The 25,734-nt window shown below is 40.9% G+C and overlaps 1 protein-coding gene across 3 annotated transcripts in view; it reads right to left on the bottom strand.

Annotated features, from left to right (window-relative positions):
- ARFGEF3 (ARFGEF family member 3) overlaps positions 1 to 25,734 on the bottom strand; it is a 96,283-nt gene extending 70,549 nt beyond the window's left edge. For all 3 annotated transcript variants that reach the window (XM_030945156.1, XM_030945155.1, XM_030945157.1), the window contains exons 1-4: positions 25,314 to 25,734; positions 24,166 to 24,217; positions 12,024 to 12,105; positions 8,866 to 8,997 (exon numbers count right to left, since the gene is read on the bottom strand). In XM_030945156.1, the coding sequence (XP_030801016.1) occupies positions 8,866 to 8,997; positions 12,024 to 12,105; positions 24,166 to 24,217; positions 25,314 to 25,398 (351 nt within the window). In that variant the 5' untranslated portion in view covers positions 25,399 to 25,734. The remainder of the gene's footprint in view (positions 1 to 8,865; positions 8,998 to 12,023; positions 12,106 to 24,165; positions 24,218 to 25,313) is intronic.

Here is a 25,734-nt window from a genome sequence, read left to right as displayed (position 1 = left end):
GCACCAAACAGCAGATTTTAATTATGGAGAGAGAGGAGAGTGTATCTGCTATGAATTAGTAAACCCATAAATGCTGCTCAGCATTATGAATGCACCAGGGCTTCAGACATGAGGACTATATCTGGTACAGGAGAACCTCACACATCATCAGCAATAACATCCTGAGTGCTCAGAGAAGAAAATGCCCATTTAGTTCACTGGATTAAAACAGAACTGCTGCTGAACACTATTTATGGTGGCATGAAACCAAGTGAAACTTCTGCTTATGTAGTACAGTTGTAGAAGGGAAAGAAATTATTCAAAGTTTAATAGATACTTAACAGTGTTTGTCAACATTCTGACAGAGGGTTTTATCTTTAGAATTTTAACAATTAAAGGCAGGGAAAAGTAAAGAAAAAGGATTAACAGCAGTACTAGGATGACATTTGCCCGTTTACAGGTTACAACCTATTCAGGTATACTGCATTACTTTACAAATTATACTATGCAAATCTGAGTAAAGCAGAAGTGAAAAAGGAGAAATACAAACTGGAAAACACCAACAAATAGTTTAAAGAGTTCTCAAATAAAAATGAAGTTTCATGCACCAATTACTAAAATGATTCAAAAAGATGTCAACACACGGATATAAGTAGAGCTAGAGCTGTCAAGGAAAAAAAGAACTGGTGTCTCCCCTGGGTGAAAAATTCTGACATTTATTCTTGACAAGAGAATTTTTTGGGCAAGAGAGAGGGAAGACAACTCCCTTGTTCTCAGATCATGCAAAGCTGTAAGAAGTGTTCTGCATGTCAATATACTTTACAACAGTTGATTTAAAATTACGTTTCAAGCCACTAGATTAATTGGCAAGAAGTTAGCCTCAAGACAGCCTAGGAAGTGGTGTCCCACAGGCTGTCTGGCCTGCCAGGGGATTTTACCCTATCCCAGACCATATCCTGACCTGCATCCAGGAAAATGAATTAAAAAGCCAGATAAGCTGGTTTTGTGGTTGCATCATCAACTGCCATGTCACATACAGTTTCTCTGTCTTTTTCCTCTCTTACAAGAGACATGAGGAGCTCCAGGGTAGAGGACCCAGGGAGCTGGCTGGCAGTGTCAGAACAGCTTATTGGGACACAAGCTCTCCCCTCAGCTGCCCCCAGGACCAGATGGGGCTAACAGCTATGGTAGCAGTGGCCCGAATCATGGGATGCTGATAAGCAAGAAGGTGTAAACTGGGTGCACCTGTGCACAGCTGTGGCACACCTGCAGTACAGGTACAATTGCATGCAAAAGCCATGGCAAGTGACCCTTTCATGCCACTGTTGTGTGGCCACTTTGGCTGGCAGAACTTGCCACTGTCACCACCAGTAAGCATTAATGTCTGGCAGCTGGCAGAAGACTAAAAGGCCATGTGTCAAAGTTAAAGGGTTTCTATATTTGGGGTTCTGAATATATAATGTCTTTGCAATTCATTCTTGTAATGGTTAAGTGAACTTCAGGTTCTTTGGTATGTGTGTCAGACTAAAAAAAGTCTATAAGAACTTGTACTTCCACACTTGATAGGTGTGAAATTACACTTTACAGAGCTAGGGACTTGCTGCTTTTTGGTTGATGCCAATGATTTTGATTACGCCACACCAAATGTGACAGTTCCAATGTGACAGAATGAGCATGTTCTCTATCTGAAAACAACTTCATCACCTCACAACTCTGAGACAGTTAAAATTTTTGCACCAGAATTTTCTCAGGAAAGAAACTAAGGCTACTTTTCTATCCTGCAAAACTTTTAAGCTGACCAACACTCTGCTTAGATTTTTGAAATTACACATCTGACAAAACCCACAGAGATTGTTCAGGGATAGAATTCAAGCACAGAATGGTAATGAGGAAAAGCCATGGATCCTCGAAAGAGGTTTCATTACAGAGATACTGCATTCACTACTGACTGGTTTAGGCAGTTATCCTCCAGCATCCATTTGGCCACATTCAGGCCATTACCATTATCATTCTTTTGGATTCCTTAAGGAGAAAGCTCTGCTATTTAATTCAAGCCTGGTTTTGGCTACAATGACCAGGCGCCCAAGAACCAGGGGAATTCTTTAATCACAGTACCAGGCATTTACTATAGTTCTAATTAACTCAGGAAAGGATGAGCTTATCTTGAAGCCCACAAGGTAGGTCATTCAATCCATTGGAATTAACCTGGTTACTTATAACTAAGCATATGAATAAAATGACTTTCAAAAATAACCAGAAAGTAAAATGAGACAAGCAAACCCAAGAGGGTCTGCATTTGTAGTTGGCCTACATTACAAAAATTTAACTTATGAAAAGGCTAAGCACTAAGAACTCTATGTAGCATTTCTCAGCAGGACTGATCTTTAAAAAAAATCTTATTTGCATGGTACTGTGAAAGTCTTTACAGAATCCCCTCTTTAACAGAGCAGATGGTAACACACCTCCATTTGATTTTACAGTTCAAGACAAAGCAGAACAGTTGTAAATTATATTTGACTAAGCATAACCACATTGTATGTGGAAAAATATATTTCATAAACATTAATCTTAAAATAATGAGAAGATATGTATCTGTAAGAGCTTATGAGTGATTATCTCATTTATTAATATTCAAGAAAATGGTTTAGAATATAATACTGCACAGAGACTGGGATTGTACAGTTGTGTTGTGTCAATGTTTTGGATCAAACACTTTGGAGCCATTTTTCAAACACATAAATTGTTCTCTGTCTTAGAGGGCCAAAGACCTGCTCAAGCAGCAACAAAGCTCCTGACAAGTTTTCTGAAATAATTAACTGTAAGTTTTGCTTGGTTGGTCAAGCACAGTCCAGTTTCATTCAATATTTGCACCAGATCAGGACTACCTTGGTGAACCTGTAACAACATGGTTGTACAGACCTTAAAACAGGCCAACTATAACTGCTATGAAAACTAAGGCAAAAAAAAAAAAAAAGTCACTAAACTTTCTCAGACTCCTTGTAGACTTTCAATAGTGACCTTCTCAAGTGACTAATTTGACACCATAACTGGAGCCCTATCAATCTAATTAGTTACTACATAATATAAATTAATAAAAACTAGGAGATGAGTCTTAGCACTCAAAGAATCACTTTGCACCTTTAAAGCATTATGGTAGAAATCTTGGAAAGAACAGTTGCTAATACCCAAACTAAAGACAGTTTGTCCTTACACAAAGTAAGTTTTACCACAGAACTCAAAGTCAGATTTCAGTTCCAAATATATCCAAAGTGAAAACTGAAATCACAAAGAGAGCTGTCTACTATTATTACTGGAGAGCTCCCAAATGCTGTATTAATGGATCAGTGAAAAGACAAAGAGAAAAGATTGCCTTGACATAGCAGATTTAGCAAGGGTTCATTAAACCTCATTCACAGATAAAACAGACTTCTGGCTGACTCCTCACTGAAAGCCTACAGAAGAAAAATCCTAAAGAATTTGCCCATCTGCAAGAAATACACCTAATCCACAAACAAATGCAAGTTGGAGACACTGGGAATAAACTAATCTTTCCTAAATGAAACTGCTGCTCGCCATGGACAATGGGTAAATGATGGGAACTAGAAAAGTCTTCCCTCTAGAGCCACTTTGGAAGATTATTTTTTGGTTTCAAAGCAATCCTCAAGTCTATTCAAAAACCACCACAAGTAAGGTATCTGCAACTCAATCATGTGAAGTCTTCTAAGATATAATAAGAAACAAAGCTTGGAATCTTCAGTGACAGAAACACAGTATATATTCATAACATGCCCAGCATATAACCGTTAATTAGAACAGCGAAATAAAGAACAAGTATTTGGAAAAACATCAAATCCAAAAACTGAGTTTCTTTCACAAGAGGTCATTATTCTTTTTCTTGCTTGAAAATTTCTGTCTTGCAAGCTCTAAATTTCCCAGGAAATCTGGAGACAGACTGGACTGAAACACAGTGAATTATATGACAAGGTTGTCTCTGTGACTGAAGAAAACAAAAGGATGCAGTAGAAAGGGAAATCTTACACAATCAATCACAACTTTGTCCTAAGAGCAACTTTCTTACTTCATTATATTACAGTGTATCTGGTTTATCCAGAGAATTTGTTGCTGTGTATCTGATTTGTCTGAAAAACTTGTTTCTGTGTGAGGATTCATCTTGTAATTTGCAATTCTTCATTAAACATTTTTTGTTGTTATCCGAGAATAATGTTATCACAGTCAGACAGAAGTAGTGCATTATTAAAAAGGTGGTCAATTCATAAATGAAAGTGACTATTACATGCATGAGAATAAAGGAAAAAGAAAAAAAAATATCCAAGTGTCTCTGCTGTTTAGGATTCCTTCCATACTTCCCACTTCCTCAATATTTGGTTTCAGCTGCCTGGGTGCCACAGTTCCACTCAAAGCCTAATTCCAGTCTTTCCCGGAGGGATAGCTTTTTAGAGTCAGGAGGGCTAGTGATGAAAAATTACCAAAAACTCAAAGAGAGAAAGTCAAAATCACAGAATTGCTGAGGTTTGAAGTGACTGCAATCCAGAGGTTCAGTTATAGATTAGATTCCCAGTTTCCTTTTCCACTGCTGATCTGACAATATTTGATGGTGCTTTTGTCAATACTGCATGTATTTCTCCAAGCAAAGGTCTAACTGCTTGGAGAGGAGGTTTTAAAAACATCTGAAGCCAGAATTTAAAAGCATCAAGCTGGAGAGGGGGAAATCAGGATCCCCTGACTCCACAACTAAACTCAAAAGCAAGTATTAACCTTCAGTCCAGAACATGCCCCCTTTCTGCTGCAGACTATCTACAGCTTGTTAGTCTAGTGCTTAACATCAACAAAATGTCTCCACCCCTCAATGTGAGAGACACCCTTGCATTCCACTCAATTATAACATGGCACCACACAACAAAAATTTTCCCACTTCTGAGCCAGCCCCACTGCGTGATCATGCTCATCCAAGGAAAGTGCTAAATTACTGTCCTCCTGATTTTTTTCCATGCATCTGCAGCTGTAGAAATAGAGTAGCGAGTCACTTTGGTATCTCACTAATAAAGCATTGCATTTGATTAGCAATCAATATATCCCTTCCTACGTGAATATTCTAAAGAAAATATAAAAGTAGAAATATTTAATTATTCAGTTTGAAACTGAAGTTATTGATGTATAACAAAATCATCAGCAAGGTACTGTATGATTGTGTGATTTTTCCTTTCCATTGACACAGCTAGTTGAGCATAGTAAAACACAAACTGGTAACACACATATTAGAAGGCTGTTCAGTCTTATGGCAACAAAGATGACAAGAGCAAAGGTGAATACTAATGTGGCCTTGTGTCAGACACACTATTCTCTCTAGTCAGACTTCCTGAATTATCTCAGTATCTTTTAATATAAATTAAAGCACCTAAATAACCTCACTTTAGTCCCTGGCGTGAAAATACTAATAAATCGCTACCATAAAATGTATCGGGAGATACAGAGAATACACGGAGTGGGTAGTAATTGAGATATTCTAAAGAAATATTTGGCTTAGCAGTTAAATAACATACAAGTCTGAATGCAAAATTTATATACCCAGACAGCTTGCTTTGATATGTGGGAAATCAAATCCAGTTAGTACACCTGTGTTTGTTATTCATGCCCATTCATGTCAAAGAGAAACCACAGCCTTTCCCCCTTCCTCACTGAAAAGATCACTGCCTTTTTTGGGCATAAAAGTGCTGCTGGCATAAGAATTACCCAGTGATTAGAAATTATAAGGATGTTCTGCAAGAAAAATAAGCAAGGACTTCAGAGTATCACTTCTATTCTGGAATTCAAGGGAGGAATTTCCCCATATAATGACAACATGAAAAACCTTTCTAAAGAGAAAGGCACATTCCCCAAGAGGTATTCAGAAGAAGCAGAGAGTCAAGCCAAGTTTATGCAAAGGTAAGAAGTACCTCACCTAGCACAGAGGAGAGAGATAATGTGAGAGGGGAAAGCTTTAAGTTCATCTTGACAGTTGCATTTGGGCAGTTCAAATCTTCCCTGGCTGCCCAGGATGCACTCCTGCACAGTCCCCAGCCCTGGCCTTTAAGTCTGAATGCTATCAGAGTGCTGGTTTTTTTGATCCTCCAATATGGCAATCAGCAGAGCATTCCATGACATGCACCCTTAAAAATCAGAAGGATTTGGTACCTAGCCATAAGTTAGTCAATGTCCTTCCATTTTTAAAACAGAGGCCCCAGCTTTGCTTTTTTGAGTTCCAGAAGAGATCCAGCTAGCACTTTTCTCCATTTATTTACAGCAACCATTAGAGCCACTCATACCACCATTCCTGTCTAAGGATGGCCCTTCACAATACTGCACATGCTCCAAAAGTGTGTGAGGCAAGGCAACTACTGCCCTTGCACCTCCTTCCTTTCACTGCCAATTCCAACATGCTGTCATCTGAATGTAAAAAGCATCTTTACAGAGTGCTTTCCTCAGCTAATCAGATCCCTTCACACTTCCATCTGTAATACAGGTGGGTCACAACATATCATTAATATAAATATCCAAGACTTTTTTTTGATAGTATGCAAAGTGTGAATTTCTGGTATACTCTTGCTGGGAACAGCAGGAGATATTTTGCATAGAATATTGGAAAAAATCCCCAAACACATTAAAGTGATTTAGGAGCTTACACACCAGCAATTTACAGTGAATTCTGTACTCCTGCATGTGTACTTTCACACTGATTTTGCAGGACTAAAAGCTTTTGTGTAATCTTTGATGGTTGCACTCTTAATACCTTTGAGACTGGTGCAACTGTGCAGCGAGTCACAAAGAACGAGGCTGGCACCACAGCTGACACAGTTTCACACAAACCTGCTCACACTCAGGAGTGTTTAATGTCTATCTGCACTAGATAAAGACATATTTTATCTCCTCCAAATGAATAACAGTCTAATGTACAACCATAAGCTGTCTTGAGGACACATTTTAGCAGATCCAAGGACATAAACACATTGCTGAGACCAGCTGCTAGAAATCTCCCTCCTCCTCTCTAAAGGCTTTAGCCATTCAAAAGGCTTGGGTTAGCTAACAACATTTTCAAGTGTTGCAATGGCATCTGTAACCTTCAGGTTACAATCTGAAGAGATGTCTGCTTGAATTGACTGTCAAGCAAGGGTCAGATCTAATGAGTCTGTGTTTTAACTGTCCTGATTACAATATGTTCTGGCCCTCTGGTCTCTTGAAATATTTAAATCAAAATAGAATTTTCCTTTGTTCTCAGAATGGCAAGATGAGGTTGTAGCCTGATTTTTACCAATACACACATTTTGCTCAAGATTTTCACATCAAAATTTCACTCAGTGAAATTAAGACAATGTTCTCTTTTCTCTTTTGCACTTAAAATGGAACTGAACATGGTTTTCTAATTTAAAAAAAGCATACATAAATACAATGTTTTGGCTTGGGTTTTCTGTGGTTTGATGTTTTGAAATTATATTTGCTCCTCACATGTCAAGAGAACTTGAGAAGATATTTACTCAGAACTGTAGAAAAATACAGTGTTCACATTCTTCTTAGTGTGGGGGCTTTGCCTTGCAGATGTACATTCAGGCTTTCAAAGAAACTGTGCATGCACATTCTGAGTCTGTAAAACACTCAAGAATGTAAAAAAAGTAACTTGTAAAAAATTATTGCATTCCAAGAGGAGCCTGTTGGTTCAGTACAGCAAGTACTTAACTCTTCCCCTTTCCATCTGTAGAGACAAAAGGGGCAGGAAGGAGGTGTGCTGGGTTAGGAATGCAGAGCAGGGTGTCATCAGTTAAGCAGAAGCCTGCTGCCATAAAACAGGTAACAGTCCACACAAATATTACTCCTTTTTTTGTTGCTAGGTTCAGCCCTCTGCATGTTCCGACACAGTGTGCATATTCCACCTCCAGTGTAAAGAGTACAGATGGTAGAGAGCAGTTTCTGAGTGGATAACATACATTCGTTAGACCCAAGATGTCATTCAGAAGAAACAAAATAACTAATCTATGCACTTAGAAATAAAGGATGGTCAAGGAATAGATCCAAATATATCAATCAGTACTAGGTATAACGAACATGCAAAAAGGACCACCAGGTTTGTTCCAAAATGGTTTCACCAATGATCAGCTGTAGCACAACAAACCCTGCAGCACAAAGTTTACACTCAAACATCTGAAAACTGTCCACCATCATCTTGCTTTGTACAAGTAATACAGGTATTGCCCATACTGATATAGAAAAATGACTTTTAAGTCATACAACCAACATGATCACAGGGCAAGGCATTTTGGTATCGCCTCCCTGCCAAAACAGAACCTCCTGGCAGCTCAGCTTCCTAGCATACATAAGGGAGAATGCTAGAGTACTCTTAGAAATTGAAGTTCTGACAGAGTATACAAAACACTAATTTCCCTTACACACTGGTCCAGGGACATTTTAATGCCTAAACAAATCACGCTCCATCACTGGCATTTTACAAGGAGAAAATACAGCTAACAAATTACACAGCACCTGCGCACGCACAATACAAGTGTGCACAGCCCATCTCATGACCACTAAAGCTCAATAACAAACTTCCAGATCTACAAGTCCTTTGCCTGTGCTGTCCCATGGAGGAAATTGATTGTGCTGCTGAAGTTTGCTAAAACTGGAACCACCAGTATTCTGAATCTTAATGTAAACTATCTCCCATCTAATTCAGGAAAACACAAAATAGAAATGAAAACAACTGACATCTGCCAGTAGGAAAAGGGAATCAAATACTGTCCTAAAATGAAGATTTTCAAGGCAGCAGCTAATTTATTTGCTAACCCCAGCACTCAGCCATGCAGCCTCTGCTGCAAGCACTGATGTGTGTGAAACACTAACCTTCATCACTTCAACCTGCAGGTCTTCATTGAGTGATGGAGTCACTTTGACAGCATTCAGCATCTGATTAAGCAACTGTTTCTCATCTGAGTCTGTTTCCACGGATACAAACCTCTCATCAGACAGCAGCTTCTGCAGAGAGAAAATGGCAATGTACATGTTGAGAAAAAAACTGCCTCTGCAAAGTACTGCACCTAAACCTATTAGGGCTTGGTACTAGGGTTGCTGTCTAAAATTTTCAAATTAATCCAATAATAAAAAACACAAGAAAAACAGCAAAACTGGGAGATCTGTGTCATGCCAGTTGCCATTGCAGTATCATCTTTGCCCATCCACATCCCCAATGCCCAGAAGAAAGCAGACATCAGTAACTGATATCACTTCAAATAATGTCCTTAGCAAAACCTCCCAGTATTTTAGAAGCTGGGAGAAACTGGAACCTTTGCAGCCCCCCAGATCACCAAAACAACAACAACAAATTTTAAAAAAACCCACTCAGGCTAGCATCCTGGCATTGAACTAGTGCTATCAGATCTCCTGCCCAACAGGAGACAGTCACCTACTGTCCCAATTACTCCAATAGAGCACACGTGCTGTGGAAGTGGCAGTTTTGATCCCTGGCAAAATGTATTTTGTGTTATACAGAAGTTGACCATTAATAGATGCAATCAAGTCCTCAGACAAAGAGCACAATTAACAAGTGACACAAACACACATAGAAACCAACCCAAGCTGACATGATACCAAAATTCCTTGTCCTGACATTGGGCTGGTTGAACTGTATTCAATACAGACTGAACTTCAGACTGAATATTTTAGACTGATCAAATTTACTTTGCCCAGTATCTCAGAAACTATCTCCTGACATCATCAATGGCACTATTTCCTTGGAGTTCTACTAGAAATGCCTCTTCCATACAGTCTATAACCGTCTTCATGGGTGTCTCCTATTAGCGGCAGGCATCCTGCAAGAGATGTATCCACACAAGTCTTTTCCCAGCTCCTATCTTCTTCAGCTCCTACCTCAGAAGATTCCACAGCAGAGCACAACTAGCTTGTCTTAGATCCCAGGAACACAACCTTGCTCTGTCCTAGTAGAGACTTTGAGCAGCCCACTTCCCTCTCCACATTCTGCATCACTTTTTTACTGATGCTCATCTGCAGCTTCAACATTGCAGCACAGTTCACTGGTTCACTCCTACTTCTTATTTCCTATGCTTGTACTGGTTTTGACTGGGATAGTGTTAATTTTCTTCACAGGAGCTCAAAGAGCACTGTGTTCTGGATATGTGGCCAAAACAGCACTGATAACACACCCACATTTTGCTACTGCTGAGCAGAGCTTACACAGCCTCAAGGCTGCCTGTTTCTCAGACCAGTTCCCCAGCAAGTAGGCTGGGGGTGCACAAGAGTCTGGCAGGGGACACAGATGGGACAGCTGACCCCAACGTGACCACTGGGATATCCCAAACCATATGACACTGTGCTCAGCAACAACAGCTGGGCAAAGAAAGAGGAAGTGGAGGGAACACAGACATTCAGAGTTAAGGTATCTGTCGTCCAATGGGTAATGGTGAACCATGATGAAGCCCTGCTTTCCTAGAGATGGCTGAACACTTGCTGCTCCATGGGAAGTGGTGAACGAGTTCCACATATTCTTTTATTTGAACACGCAGCTTTGCTTTCACTATTAAACTTTGTCTTAGCCCACAATTTTCCTCACTTTTACCCTTTTGATTCTCTCTCCCATACCTCTGAGAGGGAAGGAGTGAGTGGGTAAAGCTGAACTGCCAGCCAGGGTTTAACTCAAAACATTTTAAAGCATTTCCCACATACTAGAAGATTAAATGCTTTAGCACTGTACAGACTGATGAGATTTAACTCAATCTGCAATGACAAGAATGGGGTTTTCTATATAAAGAAGAATGTTTAGCTCAGGATGGGGGATATGGAGCTGTTGGAGTCAGTGCTAAGATGACAAAAGAACTGGAGCATCTCTCTTATGAGGAAAGCCTGAGAGCTGGGACTGTTGAGACTGGAGAGAGAAGGCTCAGGGAGGATCTCACCACCACATATAAATATCTGAAGAGTGCAAAAAGAACCAGAACTTTTCAGTGGTGCCCACTGACAAGACAAGATGCTCTGGGTACAAACTGAAACACAGGTTTCCTCTGAACACCAAGAAAAAAATTTACAGTAAGGGTGATCAAGCACAGGCTGTCCAAAGAGGTTGTGGTGTCTCCAGCCCTGGAGGCACCTCTTTTCCAGTCTAAACAGTCCCAGCTCTCACAGTCTCAGCCCTTCCTCATAAGAGAGATGCTTCAGACCCTTTGTCATCTTAACAGCCCTTCCCTTCTACAACCACACCATGCCCCACTATGAGGAACTCTCTAAACAAGTGTCTGACACCTCATATGCTGGATAAGGTGAATTTGAATGATCCACTTACATCCTAATATTCCCAGAAAAAATTCTTTCTGGCCCTCCAAGGGAAAAAATTCTTTTTGGAAAATGGAATTTATGCCCCAGTAGTGTGCCAGGCTTTTCCACAACTAGCATCCCCCTAGTGATAAGTATTTACTGACTTGTACTCGTTTGTCCAATTAAAAGAACAGTAAACTGCTTTAGTTTTTATACTGGCACACCCAGGAGAGTTTTTTTTTTTGTTGCTTGTGCTGCACTGTTTTCTTTTGCAATTTCATAGACTTCCAAATCAGATGCTGTTTCTACTGTTTTCAGTGTACAAAAAACCCAGAAAAGTGTCCACACATAAAGAACACAGCTCCAGATCCTCTATTAACCTCTCCATCTTCCAAGCACTGCTGTCCTCTTTTCTAATCAAAGAAAATAGCAAGTCCCAGCTTAATTTCTAAGATGTTTAGCAGTGGCTTTTCTGGCAGTAGCACAGGGCCCACAAGGAAGAGTACATCTACATTTCAATGTTAAAATCCAAGACTTCCCACCTATCTGCAAAACATTTTTAGTCTTCTTCAAAATCACCAGCCTGTACTTGCATCCTAACTTCTGAACAGAAATGTGAACATTATTGTTAGGTTCACCCAAGGACAGATGCTTTTTCTGTAGTATTTTTCAAAAGAAAAGTCTAGATTTTCTTGACACCCACTGCCTGCCAACACTCTCCCACTCTAGAGTCATACCTGCATCCCAGCTAGAGCCTGTTGGGCCAGCTTCGTGCTCTTTGATTCCAGAGCCAGTTGAAGAGGAAGGAGACACTTCTCCCTAAGAAAAATTTAAAACAAGTGAGAGGGGAAAATGCAATTAAAATTGGTATTCAAGTAACATTCCAGAAGGGCTGTATCAATTTCAGAAAGATCATGTTTGCATACAGCATCCAAAGATAATTTCACAATTCTGTGAAGCACTTTTACCCTCTAAAGAAAGCTGGCATATTTCTCCACACACTTCACACATCTCTAATCCAGAAAGCACCTTCAAGTGCTTTTACATTGTGTCTTTGTTATACTCCCTCTGTTAAAGTTAGAACTTGCATTTGAAATCATCAGACCAACAGGTTCCAAAATAAGGTACCTGTGCATTAACTGGTGCTCCATCTGCCAGACACAAACAGGAAAAAAAGAAGGATAAAAGATTATTACAGTGTATAGTACTAACTGAAGGACACTAAAAACTGATGGTTATTTGGACCTGCGTCTCTTCTAGGCAGAACACCACATTTGTTTTAGACTTTCTACAGATTTTTGTAACAGCATATAAACATTTTGGGCATTATTAATACAGAATGAATTTATTCTCACATTAAAGTGGATGAACACTGGGAGGAGAGGGGAAAATGGAGAAAGTCATAAGCCACTGGAGTGGATCCAGTTCAGTTCCATGATAATGAAGACAGGCGGGAGCTCCTATGGCTTATGTGTAGCTACCTTGCACATCAGCATGTTGCCTGCCATCTGTCATCACATACTGCAATGAGCAGAGAACAATAAGAGCTTTGATAGATGTCCCAAAAAGAAGAGTAAAAATGACAAACAGGAGGATGGAAATTAGAACAGATTCAATTAGCTGAACTTCCCATCCTTGCTAAAAATGTTTAACTGAAAATCTAATTAAGGTTGCTGCAGACTGTGCTCCCACTGTATTCTTGGAGAAAATGAATTGCCATTGTGTCATTTCCTGTTCTTGTTACACACTCAGTCAATTAAGCCTTTAGCATTTCTATGCTACAGCTACAAAACACCTGCAGAGATATCTTACAACGTTTGATTAGCTTGAGCACCCTTCACACTTCAGTTCAATCTGCCATTTAAATGCATCATCTGATAGCATAAGAACATGAAGGACAGGCAGATAATCCTCAGGCAGAACAGGAGAGAAGGATGTAAATTAACACAGTCCCGTCTAATGTCTTAAGAATTCAGTTCAATAAGGCTGCAAAATAGGGAATGCAGATTGGAATTACCTCAATGGATTTGAGTGCAGTGAAGTAAGGGAATGAGGTTTGCCCTTATACCTTGCAGCCCTTTTATAATTCCACTCTGTTTTGAGCAGTCCCCCACCATGGGATTTCATTGCTTACTGCATCGTCTGCAGTTCTGTATGGTTAAATTCATGCAGGTTTTGTATTACTACTCATATAAGACATTTTACATAAGTGAAGTCCTCAGAATAAGCTGATGCACAACAATATACTTCAAAATATGTTTAAGAACATTCTCCATTTACATAATATACAGAAAGTAGTTTCACACTGTAACTCTTGAGTATCCATACTGCTGCACGCTGGTGTGGACATAGATACACGTACAGTTTGAGGCACAAATACCAACTTAACCCTGATTGAAGCACATCAAATACAACACAGAGGGAGAATGAAAGGAAGGGAACACCTTTGACTTGGAAGAGAGGAAGCTACCTGCCAGGCAAGCAAAAAAGCACAGCAACAGAACCAAGTGCATAATCTGGGGCCGGTACCTCCCAGAGCACAGGCTGTCCCTCCTGAGCTGCCTCACTCCATGACTGTCAACTTTGCCAACTGCAGAATGAGTGATGGGAACACACACAGCCTTTATATTCAGCACGCCAGGTTACAATGACCTTTCTAGTTGCCCAAGCTCGCTGTGGCTTGTCAACCAATCAACGACCTCTTTCCCTGCAGGTAAGGAATAAGGGATGCTATGGCAGGTCGGTCAAAACAGACTGCCAGAAAGGTCAGAGCAAGACAAATTACTATTGTACGTAGAGAGATCATAAAAATCTTTCTATTCTCATTGTAATGACAAAAAAAAGCCTTTAGTAAGAAAAAATTAATGGCTTATTAATCCACTCTCATGATAAAAACTGTAATGAAGATAGGAAATTGCCTAAACTTAACTCCTTGTTGTTAGTGCCTGGAACACAGTCTCACAGCCCACCTTCCCCTCCTTGATTTAGGGAAAGGGGTATGATAAATGAAGCATTTTTCTCTTCATGCAAATGGTGATAATCCCATTATTTTGAATCCCATTCCTGAAAATTAAAGATTAAAAATAAGACAGCTCTCTGCATTATCTTCTTGCTGAAAGTTACATAGGAGAAGCAAAATTCAGAACCTCAAGGCCTTATCAGCATCCAGTTTGCATTCCATAGAATAATTCACAGCCCAGTCTAAGAATAGATAAGAATTTGATTCACCACTGTTGCCATTTTCTGATACACTGTTTATTAGGCAGGATAACAGTCACAGCCAAAGTCTGACATACAGTCAGAGTAGCCAACAATTGAAAAGATTTTCTCCATCTTGGCTGCTTAAAAGGAACAGAGTAGCACAGTGTAATATTATTAGCATCACTTATTCAAGAAGAAGAGTTGGCCCATGATGAGAAAATAATTGGTAGAGATGAATTCTCAGAATTCTACAAGTACCCACAGCTGCTAACCTTATGTAAAACAAACAGAAGCAAACACTGTCCTTGCACAAATAGGAATGATTTAATTTACATAAAACAAATTCTAGTGTTGTATATATTAACACATGTACATATAAAAATAGGAACATAAATCTTTTTTCCTGCACTAATTTAGAGAACATTGTTAAAAGATTCCACCAACAAGTTTAGGAATAGTGGAAGTATTTAAAACCTGGACTAGGAACATGGAATAAATGCATCATTTTTCAAGTAACAACTCTTCAAGAAGAAGGAAGATTTAAGTAGTCCTTGCTCACATTCTAGAGAAATGATTACTGCAGAAATATGATCATCCCACTTACAAAGAGAATTACAGTCAAACTCAGGTTGGAGAGAAGTTTGGAATCCACAGTATATAAATACAGGGCAAGTTCTCCCACCTCTACAATGCAGGAAGTCAAACCAGATGATTACAACAGATCCTTCCAGCACTAAAATTTCTACCTCTATGCAAGTACAAGTTTGTCAATAGCACTTAGAGAAATAGTAGAGCAATAGGATAAAAGACAAATTCTGAAGCCTTACAGTTACAACCTTCCTTTTCAAGAAAAAATAAAACAACAAATTATGACACTGTGCCACTACAAGATGATCATGCACCGTTAGACAACTTTGGTGCTACTGTGCTGTATAAGAATGAACAAGCACTCACTGTTGCAGTTTACAGGTCCTGGGAAAAAAAAAAGAAAGGAGTTGGGAGACTGTTGCCAAACTATGTAGATATAAATGCTGACTTGCATCAACAGGGCCAGGATTTTAATCCAGTTACTCACTAACATAGAGACACTTGTGGGTGTGTTTCCTGTATCACGAGATTTGCCTCATATATTTGCACACATCAGGTGAGCTTCCACCTTTAAAGAAATTGTAATTTCTGGCTGAAGGCCTTTTCATTTTTCTGTCTCACCACTTGCATCGTAATTTTTTTAAAAATTTCATTATTTTCCTTCCTACAGAGCACAAAACTCTTTGGTTTTATCCAGTTACAATGGAAAGGCTTGTTCTCCTCTGACTTAAGGTTAATGTTCCTTTTCTTTCCATATCCAATTTTCTCACCTCAGCTGCTGACATCAGCTCTCTTTGAGTTCCATCCAACTTAGTATTTAATTTTTCCTTCCTCTTTTTTTCATGTATTCCCTCTTCCCTTCAATCCTTTTGCTTTTCAAACCCAGACACAAAGTCTTCACCCAACAGTTAAATAAGCCTGCCTTTGCAGGGAAATATGAGTTGCTTATCAGAGGATGTTTAATGACACAGGGGGAAAAAAAAGGCAGAATAATGCCTAAATGTAATTTCACACAGTTTCCTAGCTAGAACTTTAATAATTCTTTTTTCAACTTGCATTGTGAATGAGATTGCAATTTAAAACTGCTTGGTATTAAAGAAGTGACATAATGGTATTTATAATCTTTTTTATTTACATCCTTTCTACAATAAATGAATTTGCCACTAAAGAAGCAGCACAACTCTACTCATGGGAAAGGCAAACACAAGCAATTTAATCCTCCAGCCAAGCCAGTGCAGCCAAGACCTGCTGAATTCATATGAATTCATATGATCATAATTAAGTAGCTCAGCACAGTCACTCAGCTGGAGAGCACTTCTGAGGTCATTTGCCTCCTTGCTATACTAGCTAATAACATCTTGATTTTAACAGAAACACAAAGTTCCTAGATAGGAACTTGTTGTCAAGATGAGAACAAAACAGAACAAAAAAAACCCTACAAGCACAAGGCGTACTTTTACTTGAGAGGAGAGGAAGAGAGACCGCAAAAGGTTCTACACAATATTAAAGTAAGCTGGACAAGGCCAAAATAATAATCAGGCGCTTCCAGTCTCCAAAGCTCTAGCATAATCTCTCTCTGACATGTTCTCATTGCTCACCCTAGAACATCCACCCCTGCAGATATTTGCCCTTTGTGCACAAGGCATCAATAGTTACTTGCAAATTCTGCTCTTAAGAAGCTTGATGACACATGTAAACCTCACCAGGTCTTAATCATAAAGCAATCTGTAGCCTTTATATGATTTTGTTGATTGTGATTTGAATTGCAATATGAAGATGAGGTGACAAGCTGGACTTGCTCAGCCTACAATTTTGAAAGCTTATCAAATTATTCCACGAAACCTCTCTTCCCTATATTTGGCAACTCTGGAAGGGAAGGTGAAAATTTGTCTAGTGAAAGCATTTTTTTTCAAATTTTAAGTAGAAAATGACAAATAAAGTGTTTTCTGAGAATTAAGCTTCCATCAAGAGAAGTTTTACAATGTTGGAAAAAAGCAGGCTGAGGGAACGGAAAAAGAGACACAAGATGGTACAGAGGTACCATCACATGGACATCTCACAAATTACCTTATTTTCTCCACTGCAGCTGTGAGTTATAGAAAGCAAATGAAGAAATGGGAGAATGAGGTGTATTTCTGATCATTACTAGTTACATTTTGAAGGTCAATGCTGTAATCTGCAATGCCATTCAACTTTCACAGCAGTTCAGCGCTAAATCTTGACAGACCTAAGGGATGGTTGCTAAAAATATCCCCATGTTTGCAATGCATTACGTAATTTTATACTCACTTCACTTCAGCATATTCAGTTTCTTAAGCAAACAAACATTGAAGGAAGTGAAAGGTAGTGAATTTCCTGCAGCTTTGTTACTTTTCATGGAATGTAAATAAAGGAAATGTGAGAAAATACTTTCATTATTCCCACTCACCCCTTCATTTTCAAAACAGAGAAAAGTCATGACTTGCACAGCATCACACAAAGATCAGAGCAGAGCATTTAGCAGGAAAACAGTCCTCTCAGTTTCAGTGCCACCCCTCTTCCTGCACCATTTAGCAGGAAAATAGTCCTCTGCTCCAGTGCCACCCCTCTTCCCGCCCCCAACCATATTTCATTCTCTAAGGCAATTATCAAAAGCTTCATGATGTTCTCATTTCCTACTCTTCTGCAAGCACTGAAAGTGATCAAATGTTTAAAACAAACACACATACTGCTATCCTATTATCATCCTTAGAACCTTAGGTCAATATTTCAGTTGCATTTGTTGTTGGAAGTCAGACAGTTAAAACTATGGCTGCTTTCATCCTCACCCCCACCCAGCTGCTCCCCACTCCCATTCTACCAGCTCCCATAAAGAAAATTAACTTCAGCCCAGCCAAGACTGTGGGCTTTTGTCACAAAATAGAATGAATTTTTAGAAGAGTCTATAAGAGGAACAAAGACCCAAGGCAGTGGTGACTATTATGGCTCACTAATACAATGAAGATCAGGAAAGGCAGTAAGTTAGTTTCAGAAAGGGCAAGCACTGCTCTTTTAGAAAAACACCACTGAAAGCAAAGAAACAAACTTCATTCAAGCTCACAAGTAAGAGTAACAGAAACCGTGGGTCTTTTTTCATAACAATGCTAAATTTTGCTCGATACATTCAAGAGTCACAAGCCCAGCTAACAGGTTTTCAGGGACTCCTGAGGCTGACCCCTTGCCCTTTCCTCCTCAACACCACTGTCTTTTGGGGTTGCAGAACAAATGCAAAATTTTGCTGAGATAAAAATACTTGCCCATTGGACAAGAAATAGGGCCACTTACATATCCCAGATTAAACATGCAGAGTGATTCAAACACTGTATTAGTGGCACATTGTCTTTCCAAACACTAATTTCCTTCCCTTGTCTACTCCTCAAGATTAGAACTGAGAATGCAAAATTTTAAATCAAGACCAGTGCATATACACCATCCAAAACACCAAATGGACTACATAAGTGCTCCCACAAGTCTGGATCCAGGCTGTAAACTGCCAGCATGGGAGATGCAGGTCAGTAATCCACAATGTCACTAGAATCTCTTCTTGGCCAGCTGCCTGCCAGGGAACTCATAATTCACTTGCTGAATGGCAGATAGTGACCATGTAATGGTTGAGCAGCATGAGTCACATCCAGCAGTCACATCCAGGAAGAGAGCACAGGAACACCTAATGCCAGGTGGTTGTGGCAGCAAGAGCAGGAAACAAATTGTTTAAAAAAAGAGAAAGAGTAAAATCGAGAGAGATATGCTAAAACCACCCCCCAGAAAAAAACCCTCAGAGACAACTATTCCTCCCTCCTTACTTCTGTTCAGGGGATCTGCTATGTATCAGCTTTCCTAGCCACTCTCTCCCAGCAGAAAGAAACTATCAGAAAACATGAACAAAATTAAGAGATGGGACAAAGATCACAAACATTTCTTCACCATAGAGAAAGTGAAATGCATTCCAAGACTTAAGATTCTGTAAGTGGATGAATTACCTGCAAAGCTAAATGGATTGAAAGTCTCTATAGCATTGTTTGTTTGGTGATGATCACACCACAATTACTGCTTTTATTATCTGTTGAGCACATGTAAGGTAAAATGAGTGAGCATGTTGTTTTATTTAAGAGATTTTAAACTGCATACTTCTCAAGAATTATGTCAGATGCTAATCTAGAGATACGAAAAAAAAAAAGAAAAAAAGAGAAGAACTACCACTTTTGTCTCCAAATGTCCTCCTCCCCACATGTCCATGATTACAGAAGTTCACACACTGCCCTCAAAAGCTAGCACAAACATGATTAACACTGGGACACAAGTAGGAAGAGACAGAATTGGACATGAACTGGTTACTACACAGGACCCTGCTCCATACTGACTTCTGACTTTCCAGCTGTAACCTCCAGAAATACTGATCACTTTTAAAAGGCCAATGAAAAATATAAGAGGGATTTTAGTGGGTTGACCTTGACTGGCCAGGCTCCCACCAAAGCCACTCTGTCACTCCCCTGCCCAGCTGGACAGGGGAGAGAAAATATAATGAAGGGTTCATGGTTTGAGATATGGACAGAGAGAGATCACTCTCCAGATACCGCCACAGGCAAAACTGACTCAAATTAGAGATCCTAATTGAATTTATTACCAAAACCGGAGCAGGGTAATGAGAAGTAAAATAAGACCTAAACACTTCCCCCCCACTCCTCTGACCCAGAGGCACAGGGAGGCACGGAATGTGGGTTATGGTCAGTTCATCACACGTTGTTCCTGCCATGGCTTAGGGAAAGGAGTCACAGCCTGCTTCACTGTGGGTCCTCCGCAAGGATGCAAGTCCTACCAGGAAACCTGCTCCTCTGTTCATAAGTCCACAGATACCTGCCAGGAACCTGCTCCAGCACAGGCCCCCCACAGGCTCACAGCCTCCTCTCAGGCATCCACCTGCTCCAGTGTGAGTTTCCTCCACGGGCTGCAGGTGGATCTCTGCGCCCCCATGGACCTCCATGAGCTGCAGGGCATAGGTGCTTCCCCACAGTCTGCACTATGGGTTTCAGGGGAATCTGAGCTCAGGCACCTAGAACACCTCCTCCTTGTCCTTCTTCACTGACCTTGGTGCCTGCAGAGTAGTTCCTCTCACATATTCTCACCCCACTCTTCTCTGGAAGCAATAACATCTGCAAAACTCTTTTCCTTGTTCTTAAATTTGTTATCACAGAGGGGTTGTCATCATTTCTGACTAGCCCAGATTTGGCCAGGGGCACTTCTGTCTTGAAGCCAGCTGGCATTGGCTCTGCTGGACATGGGGGAAGCTTCTGGCAGCTTCACACAGAAGCCGCCATTGTAGCCCCTCCTGCTACCAAAACCTGGCCATGCAAACCCAATTTGCATTTCTTCCAAAAAGAAATGCTCCTTCAGAAGTCCCAACCAATCTCTTCTTTCCAGCAAAGTCTGTGCTGATAGCAAGTCACTAAGTTTTACATAGCCTATAAGGCATGACTTAACAACATAATGCATTCCAAGAAACTCTGGCAAGCCCAAATTTTTTCAAAGCAGTATGTGACTGGCAACTGCTGTCTAGCCTCTTATTTTATCCTCTGATATGTAGATAATCCTCAGGAGTATTAAACTGCTCCAATCAAACATTTTTTTTCAAAGCTCATTTTCTTGTGTCTGTTCAGTTACCTTTTATAGCTCATATTTCAGTCTCTAAAGTCACAACAAGACAAGAAGAGAGCCTTGTTCAGTGTATAGTGCTGGCCTTAGGGGAGAATTTGCCATCCTGAAAATGCTGAAGTGAATATAGCCCAGCTGAGTAGCAAACAACTGTTTGCTGGCAGACAACATTAAGGTCTCTTAAGCTATTTTCCATGTGATCAATTCACCAATTAAAACACAAGCACATCAATTTCTCTTATGTAATTCATTATTTATAAGTCAGTCACCCAGACTCCTTAAGCACTTAGTATATATCCAATTTTCACAACTCATATTCAGAGACAAATACCATCATACTAGACAGATCACAAGAGGCCAGTTACCAATGGGTTATGTGACTCTCCCTTCTCAAGAATTCATGGAACATCTACAGCAAAGCCTTGAACTGACTTAAGGCCATTTCCATCTTGACCCACTTTAATCTTTGTTATTATCTCACACCCTTGCCCAATACTCTGATCACAAGTTAAAAGTACTGACAAATCACATACACATTCCTATCTCAAGGCAGAGCTGACAAGACTTTGTGGGAAACTCTGTGTTTGTTGGAGATCTGTATTTCTTTAGGAAGTGAGACATTTAAATAATGACCCTCACTAGAATCAATATGCAAGGTCATTAATGGGGATTTTGATTCATAAGTCCAATTAACATCAAAGGAAGTTGAACAGCAAAATAGTCTCATCTAGCTCCCTGAAGATAGACCCAACCGATCTCTATCAAACTAACTGAAGAATTACATTCCAGTCTGGATGGTCAGTCATTGGGATTTCCTTGGGGCAAAAGGTGCTCCCAAACGCAGCAGGCATGTGCTATCTAAACTGCTACCAGATAACAGCTGGAAACAGCTCCCATGCAAATGTTAAAGCTGATGTCCCCAATTAATTGCACAGACATCAGGGAACTGTAGTGTGGTCTGCCTCATGTTCAGTAACACAAGTCCAACACAAGACGAAACCATGGATAGGTCAGGAACATGACAGAACACAGTCTACCCTAATACTACAGTGGAAATAATTATGTAGCTGATACAATACATGTCAAAAACCCCTTGAACTCAAATGCTCATAGTCTGAGGAAAAGCAAAGACACCTTGTCTTCCCCATTATCACACTAGGACCACAATTTTACAAAAGACAACTTTACAAAGAACCTCTACTTATCTAGAACTGGGGTGTCAGAAACAGAAAATGGCTTTTTATTTTATAAGTATGAAAGAAGTGAGTATAGAGTTTACATATTCTTGTGATCAGCCTTCATTCTTCAGTTCTAGAAAGAAAAGAACCTAAGTGTGAAGTGTAGATTAAGATTCCAACTGGATGAGCAGCCAGAGGCTGATCTGTGCTACAGCAGCTGATACAACCTGCACCTGATGTAAGATGAAAGCAGAAAAGAGGCATGGCCAGGACATCTCCTGGCCGTGTTTCTGGTCACAGCCGTTGCTCTACTTTCCAGGCTACTCTTTTCCAGCATTAGGAACCAAGCCATCACAGTGCTGCTTTTTAACAAATACCAAGAAAAGAACTTTTATCCTATTTGCACATCATGCAGGCAAACTCCAACCCAAGATGTGGCCCAGTGTGCTGATCTGGAGCCTGGCAGTAGCTTGTTATCAGAAAATGAAGGGTATGTTTAGCAACATCTCCCACACTATCTAAGGCTCTGTGGCTGAGCCTCACCAAGGACCCCACAACAAAAGCTTTTGTCCAAATCCTCTTGTGTACCTTTCATTTTCCAAAACATCCAGTAATAATGTGCATTGCTACTGACAAGTCTAACATTAAGAGCTTATTTAATCATAGCTACACCTGCAAAGGTATTAACTTTATTTTTAAAAAGTGTGATTTACAGCAGAAAAAATACCCCAACTAAACACATACATCATTAAGAACACTGGAGGAAGAAGAGAAAAAGGCCTCTCTGTAAAGAGATAGTAGGCAAGGGGAAAAACTAATTCACAGGGAATGACAATAGCACTTAAAGGCACAGACCACACACTATCTTAGAGGCTGATAAATGGGAAGGTGAAGAGCCAAGTTTTCTCCAGCCATAGCGTCAAGTAAACATAATTCTAGCGGACCTATTGAGAATTAGTCATTCAGCTGTTTCCATTCTGTGCTGGAAATGCATTGTGTCTGGCACTGATCATGTCAGACCTGGGCTACATCCATCCCCCATTTGATTTGAGGCCTCTTGTGGACTGCAGCTGACAGGAATTTAGAGTGGCAAAAGAACTGCTCCTATTCTTTCCCTGTTTGGTGACTGCTCTGGAATAACTAGTTCTTTGATCCCTAACCTTCCTTGCAAAGCATATATGAAAGGAGCAGCAGGGAATCTTGAGGTGATAAAAACACTCCCAGGAGAGTAATACTGTAGCAAAAAAAAAGTCCCCTCCTGTCCGCAGCTCACAGTGGATACCTGAGAGGATCACAGGACAGGCCAAACATACAGCAGCATTCCTACATCCCCCTTTATAAACTCGATCACCTCCGATTAAGGCACTTCTGAATAAGAATGGTACCTGGGCATCTGAGAGACTTCAATCAATTTCTTTCATGGATTTGTTGAGGTGGTTTTTGCATGCATGCAATCTTTCAGCATCCATTACATTCTCTAATAAGGCAAGCCTAAGCATTTCACATCTTAACTATTAGGCTGTATGAAAGAACGTGCTTTTGTTTTAAACAGTGCACTTGCTAGTTTCCTTTGATGACTCCTAATGGTTCTGTCAAAAAGGACAGTGAATAATTTAGCCTATTTACCTACTCCATAACAATGACAATTTCCAAAACGAGATTTTAAATAGCTAGACAAATCAGGGCCATGCCACGTCTCCCATTTTATATGTGTACAAATGGAGGTGAGAAGAAGGAAGAAGGCTAACTCAAGATAATCTAGCAGGCTAAAGGAAGAAGTAGGCATAGAAACTGTATTATTTTGGTTCCTAGTCAGTGTCCTAGCTATATGATGAGATAACTTTTTAGTTTATGGAATATTTATTTTCAGTAACAAAACCTGATTTAGATTTAAAAGAACACAAGCACACTGAGAAGAACTAAAAAGCATCACTGCTTATTACTGCAAGAGTTTTTTTTAGTAGAAAAACTCTTTAGCCCATAAAAAAGCCCTCCTTTCTAACCAATGTCACCACTATACATACTCATGCCCATTTTAACACATTTCCTTACATTTCACTCAGGGCCAAAGGCCAAGGGCTCATCAGAAAATTATCTACTACTACCAGCCTAGGTATGTATGTCTAAAAACTACAGAAATCACATAGATGCAGCCCGCTCCTCTACCTCACTTTTAATTCAAAATTTCTGCCTCAATTTTACAAATACTCACAATCTCTACAGAACTCAAGTTCAATGTTCTTACCTCAGCTGATATGGTGGTATCTTGATAGCAGCATCGGGAGAATCCAAGGTTTCTGTATGATTAAAGGAAACAACAGGGCTTTTAAAAGAAATTTCTGAGTTCAACCACAGTTCACACATGTGGCTACAGCCTCTGAGCCAATGATCCTAAAGGTGACACCTACTCCACCTGACAGAACAACAACCCCTGCTGCTCTGAGCTGCCAAAGCTTTGCATAAATCTGCCAGGACGTTGCATGCCCAATGAGAAGGCATCGAGTACCATCTTTTCCCTTTCACTTAACAGCACTTCAGCAGCACATCGACTAAAACTGGAACAGTATCGAGGATACTGGCATGGCTGCTGTGCAAGGCTAACATGCAATTAATGAAGCCACTCACGCAACTTCAAGATGAAAGGCCAGTAAAAGACAGCAACAGGTCTGATCTACCACAGAATGTTGTAGCTATGCATGGACAAAAACCAAAAATTTAAAGCAATTGAAAGTATCCCAGTTATGCTGATTTAAATTAAGGGTCCTGACGATCAGTGCTCCAGGTTGTAAATGTCACGAAACACTTCAAGACACAAAAAATCTCGGAAAATGGGTGGATGCTAAAAGGTACCTAAGCTTGTACTCCCTTGAAAGATTAACTCGTTATACTGATCATTATATTGCAAGGATGAAAGAGCTCATGTAATCCAGTAGAACAAAACTTCTAGCTTTTAAAATAGATTCCATAAGCCAGCGTAAAAGCTGTACTGCATGTTTTTTACAATGATTTAAAGGAAGGAGGGGGCCTTTAAAGAAAAAGACAGCACCTCCAAAACATACACGGAAACTGACAGCTACTGATACCCGTATATCTGCCTCGCAAGAGCCACGAAGCAGATGCAGGCGGTGGGGAAGGCGAGGGCGGGGATGCTCTCCGGGACCGGCAGCAGGTGCCACGGCCCCTTCCAGCAGCGGAGCTCCCGGGTATTTTGAACGGCCCGGGTGCTCCACTCTCTTCCCAGCCGCTGGAGGCTCAGCTAAGGAGGCTCTCCTTAGCGCGGAACAAGTTTGTTGAGGTCTCCCTGCCCCTTGCTTTAGAGACCCGCTCCATCGGCGCTTCCTGCCCCGCTCCGCTCCCCGCGGGCGGCCCGGCGCCGCCGCCCGCGCCCCTTACCGATGGCCCAGGTGCAGCTCTCCTTGATGGCCCTGTGCTTGCTCCCCGACGCCTCCTTCTGCAGCTTTCGCAGGATTTCTTCCATCTTGCCTCCCCCGGGATATTCGCCTAGCCGCTGGGGAAGAGGAGAGGCGGCGAGGAAGAGGAGGAGGAGGCAGGAGGAGGGCGGCGCGGGCGGCGGAGCGGTGCCGGGGCTGTCCCCGCCGCGGCAGTGCCTAGGCGGGAGCGGAGCGCGGCACCCCGCTGCCGCCCCGCTGCCGCTGATGAATCACGCCGAGCTCCATGGCGGGGACACGTCAGTTGTTGCCGCTGCGGAGTCCCTCCTCCTCGTCCTCCTCTCCCCCCCCGGGCAGGCCCCGCTGGCGCAGCGGGGCTGGGGCGGGCCTGGCCGTGCCCGCGGGCGCGCAGGGACTCCCTCCCG

Source organism: Camarhynchus parvulus, chromosome 3 (genome assembly GCF_901933205.1).
Source record: "Camarhynchus parvulus chromosome 3, STF_HiC, whole genome shotgun sequence".
Lineage (NCBI taxonomy): Eukaryota > Metazoa > Chordata > Aves > Passeriformes > Thraupidae > Camarhynchus > Camarhynchus parvulus.
This window is presented reverse-complemented; position numbering and strand designations above follow the sequence as displayed.